At 35.2% G+C, this 16,464-nt stretch overlaps 2 protein-coding genes across 2 annotated transcripts; both read left to right on the top strand.

Moving 5' to 3' along the window:
- Positions 1-1,266: 1,266 nt before the first annotated feature.
- LOC125683093 (actin-5-like) lies at positions 1,267-4,377 on the top strand. The gene is made up of 7 exons (XM_048923872.2): positions 1,267-1,406; positions 2,179-2,342; positions 2,519-2,758; positions 2,944-3,082; positions 3,199-3,306; positions 3,417-3,608; positions 3,728-4,377. The coding sequence occupies exons 2-7, from the start codon at positions 2,205-2,207 to the stop codon at positions 4,051-4,053; spliced, it is 1,143 nt and encodes a 380-aa protein (XP_048779829.2). The 5' UTR covers positions 1,267-1,406; positions 2,179-2,204; the 3' UTR covers positions 4,054-4,377.
- A 2,830-nt stretch (positions 4,378-7,207) lies between these two features.
- Positions 7,208-11,252, top strand: LOC130046860 (actin-5-like). The gene is made up of 7 exons (XM_056140138.1): positions 7,208-7,381; positions 8,183-8,346; positions 8,521-8,760; positions 8,946-9,084; positions 9,195-9,302; positions 9,413-9,604; positions 10,603-11,252. Exons 2-7 carry the CDS (start codon positions 8,209-8,211, stop codon positions 10,926-10,928), a joined length of 1,143 nt encoding a protein of 380 aa, XP_055996113.1. The 5' UTR covers positions 7,208-7,381; positions 8,183-8,208; the 3' UTR covers positions 10,929-11,252.
- The last annotated feature ends 5,212 nt before the right edge of the window (positions 11,253-16,464 follow it).

Raw genomic sequence — 16,464 nt, 5'->3', positions numbered from 1 at the left:
TCAAAGGGGAAAAGAATTCAAGGAATTATCCACTTTTATAAAAGAATGACATCATATAAAGTCTCTTCGAAAGAAAAAAATTTGTTTGCATCATCTGCCCTTAAAATCAGTTGTCTAATTAGGGCTCGGATGACATGCGATATTTGGGTCTCCTGGGGTAAATTTTCGAGTGAGCTTTCGTGTTCGAATCAAGATTTGTCCGTCGTTCGCCTGTAAGCTTGTCAGAATTTCGACTTCTTCTAAATCGTAATGGGCCAGTTTAAAACAAACATGTTAAAAAAAATATTGGAATAAAGGGAATTTAAAAGATGTATCTACATTACAAATTACATTTTATTTTAATGATTAATAAGAAAACGAATAAAACTTTTGGTATAATGGTAATAGTGAGAAAGTTCAAACTGCATACATGACAGTCATATTAAAATCGGACCCAAATGATAAATTTCGTGTCTATTACAAACTCTTCAAGTAGAATGAAGTTTCCTTTCGACCGCATGCGCAATTGACGTTATAAAGCGTATGTGGTTTTCAAAATATGTCAACATTTCAAAACCCTGTATTTCTTCACTACGTTTGAGGAACAAATAAATGAATCTTCCATAAATTAAGTTGCACATGCTATGAACATTTTGACAATCTTAATACTTGTACTTCTTATCTTACACCTGGCAACGAATCAAAAAATATCTACCGGTTACATAAAAATAATCATTCAATATTCTATTCAGTAATGTGTCACGCTTATGGACAAATATTAAATTAAACATTGTATATATCTTATTCACTCTCTTCACACCTGCGTATTTTTTTCATCTCTATGGATAACTACATGTATGTTAGTGTATCTATGATGTTGGATGATATGTCTTCATATGGTTGACACTAATAACATAATTTGGTGGAGATCATGACCTAATTGTATGATAATCAGAAAACGAAATCAGCTGGTGTTCACGCAAAACGCTACATAACATTACACATGTAAACCTCCACCAAATCATGATCGACAGCATAGCTACTTTACCATATCGATAGAAGTTGTGTTAATGATGCCGATGTCTACTGACTCACCAAACTTATACCTGTCTATATATGATGCCTATTTTTAAATGACGCGAAATACACCGTTCATAATTTACATCTACATGTGTATTTGTAAGTAAACCACTAATTGCTATTTTTAGATTTAAACGCTGTTTAACATTTAACTTATAAGGTATTGAAGGCGTAGACGATCTCCTTGTTTGGATTTTAACAGCTAGCCTTCATGATTTCATTTTCTCCAATTCTGGAAATGTTCTCACACATGACACAGTCCCCAATAGTATATAAGTGTGAAAAACAGCACAGTAATCATTCCGAGTTAAACCGAGTATCTGATACTGAACCGAAGAAAGTATAAGGTAAGATTAATCATAAGTATAAAATTATTTAAAATCTACTTCGTGATAAATGCACTTTTCGATTTATCGCTAATGTTTTCATGTGTATTTTTTCTCTACCATTTTTGTAATGAACACGAAACATCGAGAAATTTTTATCTGTATCTCATGTATCAAGACGGAACTGTAGAATTATAAATATTTATCTTAAAATCTGGTCTTCACAAAGTTTCATCACTATCCTATGGTAGAAAAACAATATTACATAGATTTAAAAAAAAAAAATTCGCAAATTTGCTTTCACAGAATTGTAAATTTATGTATGAATTGTTCGAATTACGAATATCATACCGTAGACGGAAGAAATTGAAATGAATACTTCTCATGGGCTGAATTCTCGGTCAAATGTTATATTTCATCTCAGTTTACCTGTTTTTCATCATTTCTTCCTCTTTCATAATGATAGGATTTAGGTAGTGTACTAGAAATATAACCATTCTCCAATTTAATAGCAATTTTGTCTTGGGCTTTGATAATCATAATTCTATGGACATATGTGAAATATATCTCAAACTTTCAGACAAAGATGTTAATTATTCACTTTCTATTTATAATCCTTCATTTCAATGTTTCCATTTTAAGCAGTGGCAAAAATACAAGACTTTGTCCTGTCCGGAATGAAATGTCGCATTATTTTGTATAGTTTGCATAGTTTGAAAGGGTTTAGCTCCATGATTTCTTTCTAATTTAGAAATTGCAATATATTACACTGGTTTCATTTATCATCTTACAGACTTTGTTTCCAAGTACACACTAAGCATGCCTATTAACATGACTGATGACGATATAGCAGCCGTTGTTATTGACAACGGATCTGGAATGTGTAAGGCGGGCTTTGCTGGAGACGACGCCCCCAGGGCCGTGTTTCCCGCCATCACAGGAAGACCAAGATATGATGTAAGTACCGAACAGTAAATATTCGATAATGTGTTGTTTTTAAATCTTGAAAGTTTGACTGATACTTTCCATGACTAATGTAATCTATTTATATCAATTTGAATCTCGCCATACAACGAAACATGCAAGAAAAGTACAATATATACATGTATGTTTACAAATTATGTTTTTCGAAGATTGTAATGGCGGGTATGGGTGCTAAGGACTGTTATATTGGAGACGAGGCCCAAAACCACAGAGGCATCTTGTCTCTAAATTACCCATTGGAACACGGCATTGTCACAAACTGGGACGACATGGAGAAGATCTGGCACCACACATTCTACAACGAACTGAGAGTGGCTCCCGAGGAACACCCAGTATTGACCACTGAGGCACCACTCAACCCCAAAGTCAATAGAGAAATGATGACTCAGGTACCCTTCCCCTCTATATTTTACAGAGATTAAAATGTACAATTAAAGTACTGAAGGAATCATTAGAAAAGTTAACAGCAAATAATGGTTTCACTCCTAAAATCTTAATCACCTATTCGGTTACATACTCGCGTGTATCATCTATTCTTTAAAACTCTTTAAAACTTTTCATACTCTAAATTTAGATCATGTTCGAGACCTTCAATGTACCAGGATTCTATGTTAGTATCCAAGCTGTGCTTTCTTTATATGGGGCTGGAAAAACGACAGGAATCGTGTTTGATTCAGGAGATGGGGTTTCTCACATCGTTCCTATTTACGAAGGTGAGTTAACTTCCTTTTTTGAAAAATGAACCCAAATGTAAATGTACATCAGATTAATGATATTTTCATATTATTATCATTTAGGTGATCTTTCTTTCACAAATATGACATTACAGGTTATGCTCTTCCACACGCCATCAAACGAGTTGATTTGGCAGGTAGAGATCTGACCAAATACTTACAAAGAATACTTCATGAACGTGGATACAATTTTGTGAACTCTGGTAAGATTTTAACTTCAAGGTATCCTTCAATTATGAAAATATCAAAGCTTAAACGTGAATTTTGATTCTATATACAATATATTAAACTATTTCGTTACTCTCTATTTTAGCTGAGCAAGAAATCGTTCGAGATATCAAAGAGAATCTCTGTTACGTTGCTATGGATTTTGAACAAGAGCTTTGTGCCTCAGCACAGTCGTCTGCTTTGGAAAAGTCCTACGAACTTCCGGATGGACAAGTAATCACCATCGGCAACGAACGCTTCCGTTGTCCGGAAGTCTTATTTCAGCCATCCTTTTCAGGTGAGTTTGGAGTTCACAGTACAAAATCAAGAGAAAACTGTCATACTAGAAGTTGATAAACATATGACAATGATATGTTACAGAAAGGAATTTAAGCATTTTAAATATATTTTATACAGGTTTAGAGTCCAGTGGCATACACGAGCAGATCCATAACTCCATCATGGGATGTGATATCGATATCCGCAGAGATATGTACTCCAACATTGTTCTGTCTGGAGGTTCCACTATGTTTCCGGGCATTAAAGACAGACTGGCCAAGGAGGTAACAGCCGTGTGCCCGAGCTCCATGAAGGTGAAAATCACCGCTGCGCCCGAGCGGAAGTACGCGGTGTGGATAGGTGGATCTATACTGGGTTCTCTCTCCACTTTCCAGCAAATGTGGATCACAAAACAGGAATACGACGAATGCGGGCCGGGAATTGTACATAGGAAGTGTTTTTAATACATCTGTTGATTTGAATTTATCGGAAACCCTAAAATAATTACCAAGTCTTTCAGTGCAATATTCATGTCCATACTTTTCTGCTGAACAAATGAACTTTTGCATTAGTGACAAAGGAATGAATGCTTTCCCCTCTGTATGTTTGAAGGTTGTCTCTTTGAATGTATGACCGAATGTTCAAGAAACGTCATTGTTGAATAAGAATTCGTATGCTTATTAGCTAAGAATTGTGTTGCGCGCTATTTTTTGTACATACATATCATATCATTCAATGTATTTTTAAGATGATATTGTTTGTTTGAAATAAATTATTATGTCTGCAAAGTTGAATTTTGTGATTTTATTAACACGGCTCTACACGAATGGAGTGTGAAATTGTGTGTATCTAATAAAAGTTTTGTCGCGTTTCATTGATAAATTCATTTCAACCGTTTATTCGGTAACATATGTATAATATATGTTATTAATGGTCATCTGTGTTCTAAATCAAATTAAATATATGTCGATTAACTCAGAGAGTTTTGATACTAAAACAAATCTTCATACTGTGAAACCTCAAAGCAAAATAGATAACCTTTAACACTGAAAGACTCTAATGCAGTTAAAGCACATTGAAAATGTTCGTGTTTCTTGGTTTCTTTCTTAGTGTTAAAACTATCAATCGATATAAGACCACACAATTGACTATACTTTTACACATGCACATCATTCCGTTATCATCTTCGCTAGCCAAGTGGGGGTAAAACGAAAAGAATTAGATAGCAAATATGTGCTTTACCTCTACAAATACTTCCGGTTCAGATATCGTCTTACGGGTATCCAAGGCAGCTACAGTTGAGTTCTTTATTGTGCCAACACAATCTACAGATGACCAATCAGGTATCCTTTGGCAAGTTCTAGTAGCAAATTCTCCCGTTTTTAATCACTTTCGGCTGTAGACAAAGATGCTGGACTAGGGACCACTTCGTTGACTCCAGTAGATATTTTCGATGTTTCAAATTATTCCATCATATGTTAAAACAATTATAGAAATTGTCTCGGGCAATAATATGGTTAGCTACCTGGAATTGGAATACTCAGCTCGTTCTTCGGACTCGGTAGAAATTGCTTGTGGGGAGCCAACGCATCATATTGACCGAGAAAATATCAATAATTGTGTGATATGTACGGTACGTTATATTTGCATGTAAAATTTGAAAGATGTCAATCTAACCTGAGATTTCATTCAGTTTTCCTCCTGTCTAAGCGTTAACAGTTATAGGATGGCCAGTGTTAACACACTCGGTTTTTCGGCATCATAATGCCAGGCTAATGTTGTTCAAGAAAAAAGAGAGACTTCGATAATTTTCTAAAGAAATACACGCTTGAAAGTACATGTAGGTAAGATAAAGTATTCGAATGTATGGCGATATCCAAGTCCAGAGAAACTGGTCGTGGTAGCTCAGTGGTAGAACGTTCACTTCGTAACCGAGAGGTCGTGATTTCGAGCCACGCTCGTACCATGGTGGCCATAGTACGAGCGTGGCTCAAACCTAAGACATTAAAATAGGTTGTAATTGCTCCTTCGCCAAATACTCGGCATTCAGAAGTCAGAATCATGAGTCTTTCGGATATGACCTTAAAAACGGAGGTCCCGTGTCGTGACAGGCGTTGGCACGATCAAGAACTCTCACTGTTACGGCCCTGGGCGCTAAGAATAGGTCTAAATTTGTGATACTTCAGCACAGCTGGCTACGTCTCAATGGGAGTGAAAAATTCTCGGCGAGACGTACAAACAATCAATCCAAATCCAAAGAAAAATTTCACATCTTGTGGTCTTACTGAAGCTTATTTATCCTTTGAGTGACATTATTTATAATTTGTAATATATACATATTATGTTCACCGAATACATGTATAGATTACATGTATAGATTGCATATGCTCTTGTTGAATAAATATATTGTATTTTCATGCTGTGTACAATCTTTGTTATGTAATATTATGTAATATATCCATATTCTTCGAATGTTTTGATGTTTGTATATTATATTTTCTTTTTAAAATCAGCTGTCTAATTAAGGCTCGGATGACATGCGATATTTGGATCTCCTGGGGTATATTTTCGAGTGAGCTTTCGTGTTAGAATCAAGATTTGTCCGTCGTTTGCCTGTAGTCTTGTCAGAATTTCGACTTCTTCTAAATCGTAATGGGCCAGTTTAAAACAAACATGGTAAAAAAAATATTGGAATAAAGGGAATTTAAAAGATGTATCTACATTACAAATTACATTTTATTTTAATGATTAATAAAAAAAAAAAAAAAACGAATAAAAGTTTTGGTATAATGGTAATAGTGAAAAAGTTCAAACTGCATGCATGAGAGTCATATCAAAATCGGACCCAATTGATAAATTTCGTGTCTATTACAAACTCTTCAAGTAGAATGAAGTTTCCTTTCGACCGCATGCACAATTGACGTTATAAAGCGTATGTGGTTTTCAAAATATGTCAACATTTCAAAACCCTGTATTTCTTCACTACGTTTGAGGAACATATAAATGAATCTTACATAAATTAAGTTGCCCATGCTATGAACATTTTGACAATCCTAATACTTGTACTTGTTATCTTACACCTGGCAGTGAATCAAAATATCTACCGGTTACATAAGAATAATCATTCAATATCTTATTCAGTAATTTGTCACGTTTGTGGACGAACGTTAAATGATATGCATCTTATTCACTCTTTTCAAACATGTGTATCTTTTAATCTCCATAGTTAACTATGTTAGTGAAAGTATGATGTTGGATAATATATCTTCATCTCTGCGGCACTAATAGCATAATTTGGTGGATATTATGACCTAATTGTATGATAATCAGAAAACGAAATCAGCTGGTGTCCACGCAAAACGCTACATAACATTACACATGAAAACCACCAAATCATGATCGACAGCATAGCTACTTTACCATATCGATAGAAGTTGTGTTAATGATGCCGATGTCTACTGACTCACCAAACTTATACCTGTCTATATATGATGCCTATTTTTAAATGACGCGAACTACACCGCTGATAATCTATATGTGTATTTGAAAGTAAACCACTAATTGCTATTTTTAGATTTAAACGCTGTTTAACATTAACTTATAAGGTATTGAAGGCGTAGACGATCACCTTGTTTGGATTTTAACAGCTAGCCTTCATGATTTCATCTTCTCCAATTCTGGAAATGTTCTCACACATGACACAGTCCCCAGTAGTATATAAGTGTGGAAAACAGCACAGTAATCATTCCGAGTTAAACCGAGTATCTGATACTGAACCGAAAAAAGTATAAGGTAAGATTAATCATAAGATATGTCTTGTTAATTTTATTTTCAATAAAATTATTTAAAATCCACGTCGTGATAAATGCACTTTTCGATTTATCGCTAATGTTTTCATGTGTATTTTTTCTCTACCTTGTATGTAATGATCACGGAACATCGAGAAATTTTTTCTCTATCTCATGGATCAAGATGGAACTTGCATATTATTGTAGAATTATAAATATTTATCTTAAAATCTGGTCTTCACAAAATTTCACCACTATCCTATGGTAGAAAAACAATGACATAGATTTTAAAAAATCGAAAATTGAGTTAAACAGAATTGTAAATTTATGTATGAATTGTTCGAATTACGAATATCATTCTGTAGACGGAAGAATTTGTAATGAATACTTCTCATGGGCTGATTCCTTGGTCGAATGTTATATTTCATCTGATCAGTTTACCTGTTTTTCATCATTTCTTCCTCTTTCATTATGATAGGATTTAGGTAGTACTAGAAATATAACCATTCTCCAATTTAATAGGAATTTTGTCTTGGGCTTTGATAATCATCATTCTATGGCCATGTGTGAAATATATCTCAAACTTTCAGACAAAGATGTTAATTATTAACTCTCTATTTATAATCCTTCATTTCAATGTTTCCAATTTAAGCAGTGGCAAAAATACAAGACTTTGTCCTGTCCGGAATGAAATGTCCCATTATATTGTAGTGGGAGAGCATAGTTTGAAAGGGTTTAGCTCCATGATTTCTTTTTAATTTAGAAATTGCAATATATTACAATGGTCTCATTTATCATCTTACAGACTTTGTTTCCAAGTACACAATAAGCATGCCTATTAACATGACTGATGACGATATAGCAGCCGTTGTTATTGACAACGGATCAGGAATGTGTAAAGCTGGCTTTGCTGGAGACGACGCCCCTAGGGCCGTGTTTCCCGCCATCACAGGAAGACCAAGATATGATGTAAGTTCCCAACAGCAAATATTCGAAAATGTGTTGTTTTTAAATCTTGACAGTTTGACTGATACTTTCCATGACTAATGTAATCTATTTATATCAATTTGAATCTCAATATACAACGAAACATGCAAGAAAAGTTTTTAAAAAAAATTTGTGTACAAATTGTGTTTTTCGAAGATTGTAATGGCGGGTATGGGTGCTAAGGACTGTTATATTGGAGACGAGGCCCAAAACCACAGAGGCATCTTGTCTCTAAATTACCCATTGGAACACGGCATTGTCACAAACTGGGACGACATGGAGAAGATCTGGCACCACACATTCTACAACGAACTGAGAGTGGCTCCCGAGGAACACCCAGTATTGACCACTGAGGCACCACTCAACCCCAAAGTCAATAGAGAAATGATGACTCAGGTACCCTTCTCCTCTATATTTTACAGAGATTAAAATCTACAAGTAAAGTACTTCAGGAGCCATAACAAAAGTTTACAGCAAATAATGGTTTCACCCCTAAAATTTTAATCTCCTATTCGGTCACATAATCGCGTGTATCATCTTTTCTTTAAAACTCTTTGAAACTTTTTATACTCTAAATTTAGATCATGTTCGAGACCTTCAATGTACCAGGATTCTATGTTAGTATCCAAGCTGTGCTTTCTTTATATGGGGCTGGAAGAACGACTGGAATCGTATTTGATTCAGGAGATGGGGTTTCTCACATCGTTCCTATTTACGAAGGTAAGGTTACTTCCTTTTTTAAAATATGAAACCATATGTAAATGCACATCAGATTAATGATATTTTCATATTATTATCATTTAGGTGATCTTTCTTTCACGACATTACAGGTTATGCTCTTCCACACGCCATCAAACGAGTTGATTTGGCAGGTAGAGATCTGACCAAATACTTACAAAGAATACTTCATGAACGTGGATACAATTTTGTGAACTCTGGTAAGATTTTAACTTTAAGGTATCCCTCAATTATGAAAGTATCAAAGCTTAAACGTGAACTTTGATTCTATATACAATATATTAAACTATTACGTTACTCTCTATTTCAGCCGAGCAAGAAATCGTTCGTGACATCAAAGAGAATCTCTGTTACGTTGCTATGGATTTTGAACAAGAGCTTTGTGCCTCAGCACAGTCGTCTGCTTTGGAAAAGTCCTACGAACTTCCGGATGGACAAGTAATCACCATCGGCAACGAACGCTTCCGTTGTCCGGAAGTCTTATTTCAGCCATCCTTTTCAGGTGAGTTTGGAGTTCACAGTACAAAATCAAGAGAAAACTGTCATACTAGAAGTTGATAAACATATGACAATGATATGTTACAGAAAGGAATTTAAGGTAGGTCCCTAGTCCTGGACCTACTTGTGATTTCTCAAAAATTTGAGTTTAAATACTTAGATTGTTCATTTTAGGGTATGATAACAAACAAAAAAATGGGGGGGTTTCAGTATAATGAGTAAATTATGGTATTTTTATTACGTGTACCCCCATTTGTCAAACGGCAATATCAGAATTCATTGAAGAAGTCCTAGAATATGTCCATAAAATTTTGTTTGAGGTATGATTCTGCAATTTTTTTCCTCCAATATTAAATAGATATGTCTAACTAAATAATTAAAAGTGAAATTTTACAGTTTCATGTTTTTTTTAATAATGGTGGTACAAAATTGAACCGAAATACGGCACTGCAACACCACTAATATGGATATTTTAAAAATTTGACTTGTGATTTTTCATTCAAATTCACATATTATGTTCATATATGAATGCTTGTTAAAATACATTTAAAAATTTGCCCTTTCTCAGCATAATATTTTCACAGCATCTCAATTTATATTTACATTTTTTGGCCAAAATAGCCATTTTGAAGATGATTTTCACATAATAGAAGATAACAAATATATAACAAGATAACAAATATATAAAATATAAAAACAATAATTTAATTTACAAATAATTTTAACATGTAATACCCCTGTATATCAATTAAACAAATATGTACCTCTGGTTTTATGTGTGAATTAGATGACAAAAAATGGAAAGAAGATTGGAGCCATAGTCTACTCAAATATAAGTGATTGAGTGTTATTGTATTCATTTTACTAAATGAAAAAACATCCAGGTAAATGTAAAAATACGTTTGATAATAATAGTACGTGAACCATTACCGGAGTTCGATCCGGACATGACGTCACGCTACTAGACCCCTACTTTAAGCATTTTAAATCTATTTTATACAGGTTTAGAGTCCAGTGGCATACACGAGCAGATCCATAACTCCATCATGGGATGTGATATCGATATCCGCAGAGATATGTACTCCAACATTGTTCTGTCTGGAGGTTCCACTATGTTTCCGGGCATTAAAGACAGACTGGCCAAGGAGGTAACAGCCGTGTGCCCGAGCTCCATGAAGGTGAAAATCACCGCTGCGCCCGAGCGGAAGTACGCGGTGTGGATAGGTGGATCTATACTGGGTTCTCTCTCCACTTTCCAGCAAATGTGGATCACAAAACAGGAATACGACGAATGCGGGCCGGGAATTGTACATAGGAAGTGTTTTTAATACATCTTTTGATTTGAATTTATCGGAAACCCTAAAATAATTACCGAGTCTTTCAGTGCAATATTCATGTCCATACTTTTCCGCTGAACAAATGAACTTTTGCATTAGTGACAAAGGAATGAATGCTTTCCCCTCTGTATGTTTGAAGGTTGTCTCTTTGAATGTATGACCGAAAGTTCAAGAAACGTCATTGTTGAATAAGAATTCGTATGCTTATTAGCTAAGAATTGTGTTGCGCGCTATTTTTTGTACATACACATCATATCATTCAATGTATTTTTAAGATGATATTGTTTGTTTGAAATAAATTATTATGTCTGCAAAGTTGAATTTTGTGATTTTATCAACACGGCTCTTCACGAATGGAGTGTGAAATTGTGTGTATCTAATAAAAGTTTTGTCGCGTTTCATTGATAAATTCATTTCAACCGTTTATTCGGTAACACATGTATAATATATGTTATTAATGGTCATCTGTGTTCTAAATCAATTTAAATATATGTCGATTAACTCAGAGAGTTTTGATACTAAAAACAAATCTTCATACTGTGAAACCTCAAAGCAAAATAGATAACCTTCTTTAACACTGAAAGACTCTAATGCAGTTAAAGCACATTGGAAAATGTTCGTTTTTCTTGGTTTCTTTCTTAGTGTTAAAACTATCAATCGATATAAGACCACACAATTGACTATACTTTTACACATGCACATCATTCCTTTATCATCTTCGCTAGCCAAGTGGGGATAAAACGAAAAGAATTAGATAGCAAATATGTGCTTTACCTCTACAAGTACTTCCGGTTCAGATATCGTCTTACGGGTATCCAAGGCAGCTACAGTTGAGTTCTTTATTGTGTCAACACAATCTACAGATGACCAATCAGGTATCCTTTGGCAAGTTCTAGTAGCGAGTTTCAACATTCTAAATTCTTCAATCACATGATAAACAAATTCTCCCGTTTTTAATCACTTTCGGCTAGGACTTGCACTTTAGCTGTAGACAAAGATGCTGGACTAGGGACCACTTCGTTGACTCCAGTAGGTATTTTCGATGTTTCAAATTATTCCATCATATGTTAAAACAATTATAGAAATTGTCTCGGGCAATAATATGTTTAGCTACCTGGAATTGGAATACTCAGCTCGTTCTTCGGAATCGGTAGAAATTGCTTGGGGGAGCCAACGCATCATATTGACCGAGAAAATATCAATAATTGTGTGATATGTACGGTACGTTATATTTGCGTGTAAAATTTGAAAGATGTCAATCTAACCTGAGATTTCATTCAGTTTTCGTCCTGTCTAAGCGTTAACAGTTATGGGATGGCCAGTGTTAACACACTCGGTTTTTCGGCATCATAATGCCAGGCTAATGTTGTTCAAGAAAAAAGAGAGACTTCGATGATTTTCTAAAGAAATACACGCTTGAAAGTACATGTAGGTAAGATAAAGTATTCAAATGTATGGCGATATCCAAGTCCAGAGAGACTGGTCGTGGTAGCTCAGTGGTAGAACGTTCACTTCGTAACTGAGAGGTCGTGATTTCGATATCACATCCCATGATGGAGTTATGGATCTGCTCGTGTATGCCACTGGACTCTAAACCTGTATAAAATATATTTAAGATGCTTATGCAAGGTGAAGATAACGAACAGTGATCAATCTCATAACTCCTACAAGCAATACAAAATAGATAGTTGGGCAAACACGGACCCCTGGACACACCAGAGGTGGGATCAGGTGCCTAGGAGGAGTAAGCATCCCCTGTTGACCGGTCACACCCGCCCTATATCCTGATCAGGTAAACGGAGTTATCCGCAGTCAAAATCAGTGTGCCAAGAACGGCTTAACAATCGGTATGAAACACGTCAGACAGCATTTGACCCAATGCGAGGTTGTACTGACGAAGTAGATCGTTATAACGACCATAGAATTTGCAAAATGCTGACTTCAATCGAGACTGTTGAAATCCCTGTACCATCAACTTGTTTTTCAGTAGCTTACCTCGATTTAAAAACTGACTATACCCAGAACAAGCTCTTGCATATCGAATCAGTTGAGATATATAAACACCATATGCAGGTGATAATGGAATATTGCTACATAAATATGGGAAGTTGACGATGGAGAAGCTGAAATCATCCCGTTTGTCATACAGTTGAGTTGTCCGTTTGCCGTTAATGTCTACTTTCAATAAAATATCTAAGTATGAAGCAGAAGTGGACGACTCTGTGGTGTCCTTTATTTCGAGCTCACAGGGATATATCAAATCGACATATGACTCAAAGCTATCATTGTTAATAGACAAAACGTCATCGATATATCTAAACATTGAATTGAAGGCCACAGCGAGAGATGTTTTCCTCTCACGTAGAAGTTTCTGAATAAATTCTGCTTCATATGAATATAAAACAGGTCAGCTAACAAAGGAGCACAATTCGTGCCCATGGGAATTCCAACAGACTGTTGGAAGACCTGATCACCAAAGACCACGAAGATATTGTCAATGAGGAACTCTAGCATATTTTTTATTTCAACTTCAGAGTACTTGTGCGTGGAATCAGAGTGGTGTTTAACAAAGTAAGTTTTTGAATGATTGATCACTAGATATGAATATTTCCGTTTTCCGTTTTTGTTGAAGAAGCAGCTGTCTATGATGTCAAAAAGTTTAGTCTTTAATTTATCGTGAGGAATGGTCGTTCATAGTGTTGAAAAGTCATAGGTTTTAAAGTTATTGATTTGGGAAAAATTCTGCGATTTCAAGTTTACTAAAAGTTCTTTAGAATTTTTTAGAATCCACATTTTATTAACACCACTTCTGGCATATGTAGTCGCACAGTAAGTTTGAAGTTTCTCCTTCACAGCTGTTAACATTTTCGTGAGGAGCAAAGATAGGGGCTTGGTAGAGCACTTACTGGATCCAGCAATGTATCTTTGTTTGTAAGGGTTTTTATGTAGTTTAGGTACGGTAACTCATATTCATTCGACCCATTGACTGGAATATTAAATGTGTCTAAAACTGAAGCATGGTTTTGAAGAATTTCATCTTTTGAAAGGGCAGTTGGAGTATAAATATGATTGCCAAAAGTGGAATTAATGCCAAGTTGGTTTAAAATACAGTTGTAATAATGAGCCTTACAAACAAAGACAATGTTGTTACTAGCTTTGTCAGCTGGAACCAAAACATATTCCTCATGTAACCTATCTAATTCTTTTATCACTTCTGGTTTACTAAACACAGAAGGATAGATGGTACGTGCTTTTGTTTTCATGTGTCTAATGCGGGATTTTAATATCCCTCTTATGTTTTTAACCCATTCTGACAATGTATCAAGTTCTTCTTTTTCATATTTAGCCCATCGTCTGGCATAATCTTCGACAGAACTCATAATAAAGATGAAGTTCTGTCGCCAATTAAATAACCGAGTTTCTCTGTATTTAGGACCTTTAAGAATAAGTGATTTCAGGTACTCATTTTCAACTATATCAACATCACCAGTAATGACATGTCCAGCTGGACTATAGTTGAAAGAAGATAAAGAACAAGAACATGTTGGTGGATTACGTATAAGATGGTCTATATCTAAGCACTGCAAAGTTTGTTTATAATTAAAAAGTTTGGATGCAATAGTAGAAGTATAGCTGTAGGAAATACAGGGTGTAGACTTGAACTTGAAATAAGTTGGAATACACGACTGAACCCTTTTATGACGAAGAATGTTGCTTATGTTGACGGCATCTATTCCTTTGTTTGTAAATTTGAGCTTAAGGAACTGGCGGCATGATTTGGAAGGAATATCATCCATGGTCCGTGCTGGTTTATAGAGCCTGTGGTAGGCAACATCCATAATCATAGAGTTCAGTCTATATTCAGGTGTTGAAAAATCCAAGTATAGACTAGCCTTCAAATAACGTGTGTAAAACTCTCAATGGAATAGAGTAAAGTTTTGTACGAATATGATGTGGACCTAATTGTCTGTTGAGGCAAAAGTGAATGAAACCTGACATCATTTATACTTGGTCTTTTATATGAACGATGCCCATGACTGCGTTTCCGTCTTTGAGTATTGGGAAAGAGTCCCATCACATTCACGTTATTTCCTTGTGGACTAGTCAAATTTCCCACATCATATACATTAACATTGCATCCATATGGAAATGCGGTGCCTATATTATATATTTCAGTATGTGTATACTGCATGATAGCAGGGCTGTAACAATTAAATATTTTTAGATTTTATAAAATCAAAAAGTACTACAGCTACTTTGAACTTTGATTATTAGTCAATTTTATTTGCGATTGCTTTATTTCGCGCTTTACCAATGATTAACAACTTCAGAACGATTAATATTTGCGACTTAGATTATCTGAAACAAATACAAGAGACAGAATGGACTTATTCGCTAGAAGAAATTATGTTTTCGTTATTTTAGCGAAAATTTCTCGTTCGCGAAATACAGTTGGTGTACACTACTTTTAACATTACTTCCAATTCCATAAATTGACCGTCTCACCTGGTGCTGTCCTGATAAAAAAAAAAAAAAGACCGACAGATGGTCCGATGGCAAGTGTTTGGTCATTTTGCCAATTTTACTTTTTCAAGTTTATACTTTTGGATGCAGACCCTGTTGAATGCCGCATGGTATCCACTTGTAAGAATCTTCCGTAATTTTAACCCCAAGGTGTTGGTCTCCAGTTTTGGACTTTGATTGTATTATTGAATTAGTTAACTGAATCAATGAAATCTCTAAAATACTAATATTCAATGATGTTCTGGGTAAACTGATATAAAGGTATATACTGGGCACATTCTCAAAAATATAGGAGACATCCAATATATCGGAGGTCTGGGAGTCTAAATCTTGAATGCATTTATTTTATCTTTGTAAGATATAACTGTCTATTACATAGTAACGGGTAAGTTTTGTTACATCTAGTAGATATAACTGATATTTGAGCATCTGTATAAGCAGTCTTTTGTCTTAAAGTATAATGAAGGTCAAGGTCATATATTAAGGTTAAAGGTCGTGTATGATTACCAATCTACAAGTTAGGCAAAGCTGGTATCGGTGGTGAGACTACGAGTGCTGAACATGTAGACCTGTACAAAGACTCGTACGCAGTAGTAAACGCTTGGTAACACAGGCTTTTTCCTCCTTTGTCTTTATAGACACAAATACAGTGTCATCCTCCGCTTCAATATTGCAGATAGACCATCTCACTGAAAGCGTCGTAACTTGTTCAACTTAAACGTAGTCAAAATCCTTGCTTCGAAAGCATGTTTTCTATGCTCTGAGGACTGGAAATAAAGGGCTTTTTCATTGCTTGAATATCGCAATAAGGAATGGTAAAGCGACCAATCGCATATAGAAGCCGAGACACACCTTCCAGCGAAAATACCGGCGTTGTGTCCCACGGGAGGTAAACGGAGACCGACCGTTCGTGGGTTTCCGACGATGCATGTAGAAATGATCCTAGCAAAAGCATCTTCAAGACTAAATATAGTCAGTAAAAAAGGAATTTGTTCTAAATTGC

This window comes from Ostrea edulis, chromosome 6 (assembly GCF_947568905.1).
Source record: "Ostrea edulis chromosome 6, xbOstEdul1.1, whole genome shotgun sequence".
Lineage (NCBI taxonomy): Eukaryota > Metazoa > Mollusca > Bivalvia > Ostreida > Ostreidae > Ostrea > Ostrea edulis.
The sequence above is the reverse complement of the archived record's forward strand: the minus strand, read 5'-3'. Positions and strand labels throughout refer to the sequence as shown.

Bases quoted from the DNA above. Each gene is read 5' to 3' on its own strand.
- LOC125683093 (XM_048923872.2), top strand. From the start codon at position 2,205: ATGCCTATTAACATGACTGATGACGATATAGCAGCCGTTGTTATTGAC. The intron at 3,307-3,416 runs GTAAGATTTTAA...TCTCTATTTTAG, and splicing joins ATACAATTTTGTGAACTCTG to CTGAGCAAGAAATCGTTCGA. The intron at 3,609-3,727 runs GTGAGTTTGGAG...TATTTTATACAG, and splicing joins ATTTCAGCCATCCTTTTCAG to GTTTAGAGTCCAGTGGCATA.
- LOC130046860 (XM_056140138.1), top strand. From the start codon at position 8,209: ATGCCTATTAACATGACTGATGACGATATAGCAGCCGTTGTTATTGAC. The intron at 8,347-8,520 runs GTAAGTTCCCAA...TGTTTTTCGAAG, and splicing joins CAGGAAGACCAAGATATGAT to ATTGTAATGGCGGGTATGGG. The intron at 9,605-10,602 runs GTGAGTTTGGAG...TATTTTATACAG, and splicing joins ATTTCAGCCATCCTTTTCAG to GTTTAGAGTCCAGTGGCATA.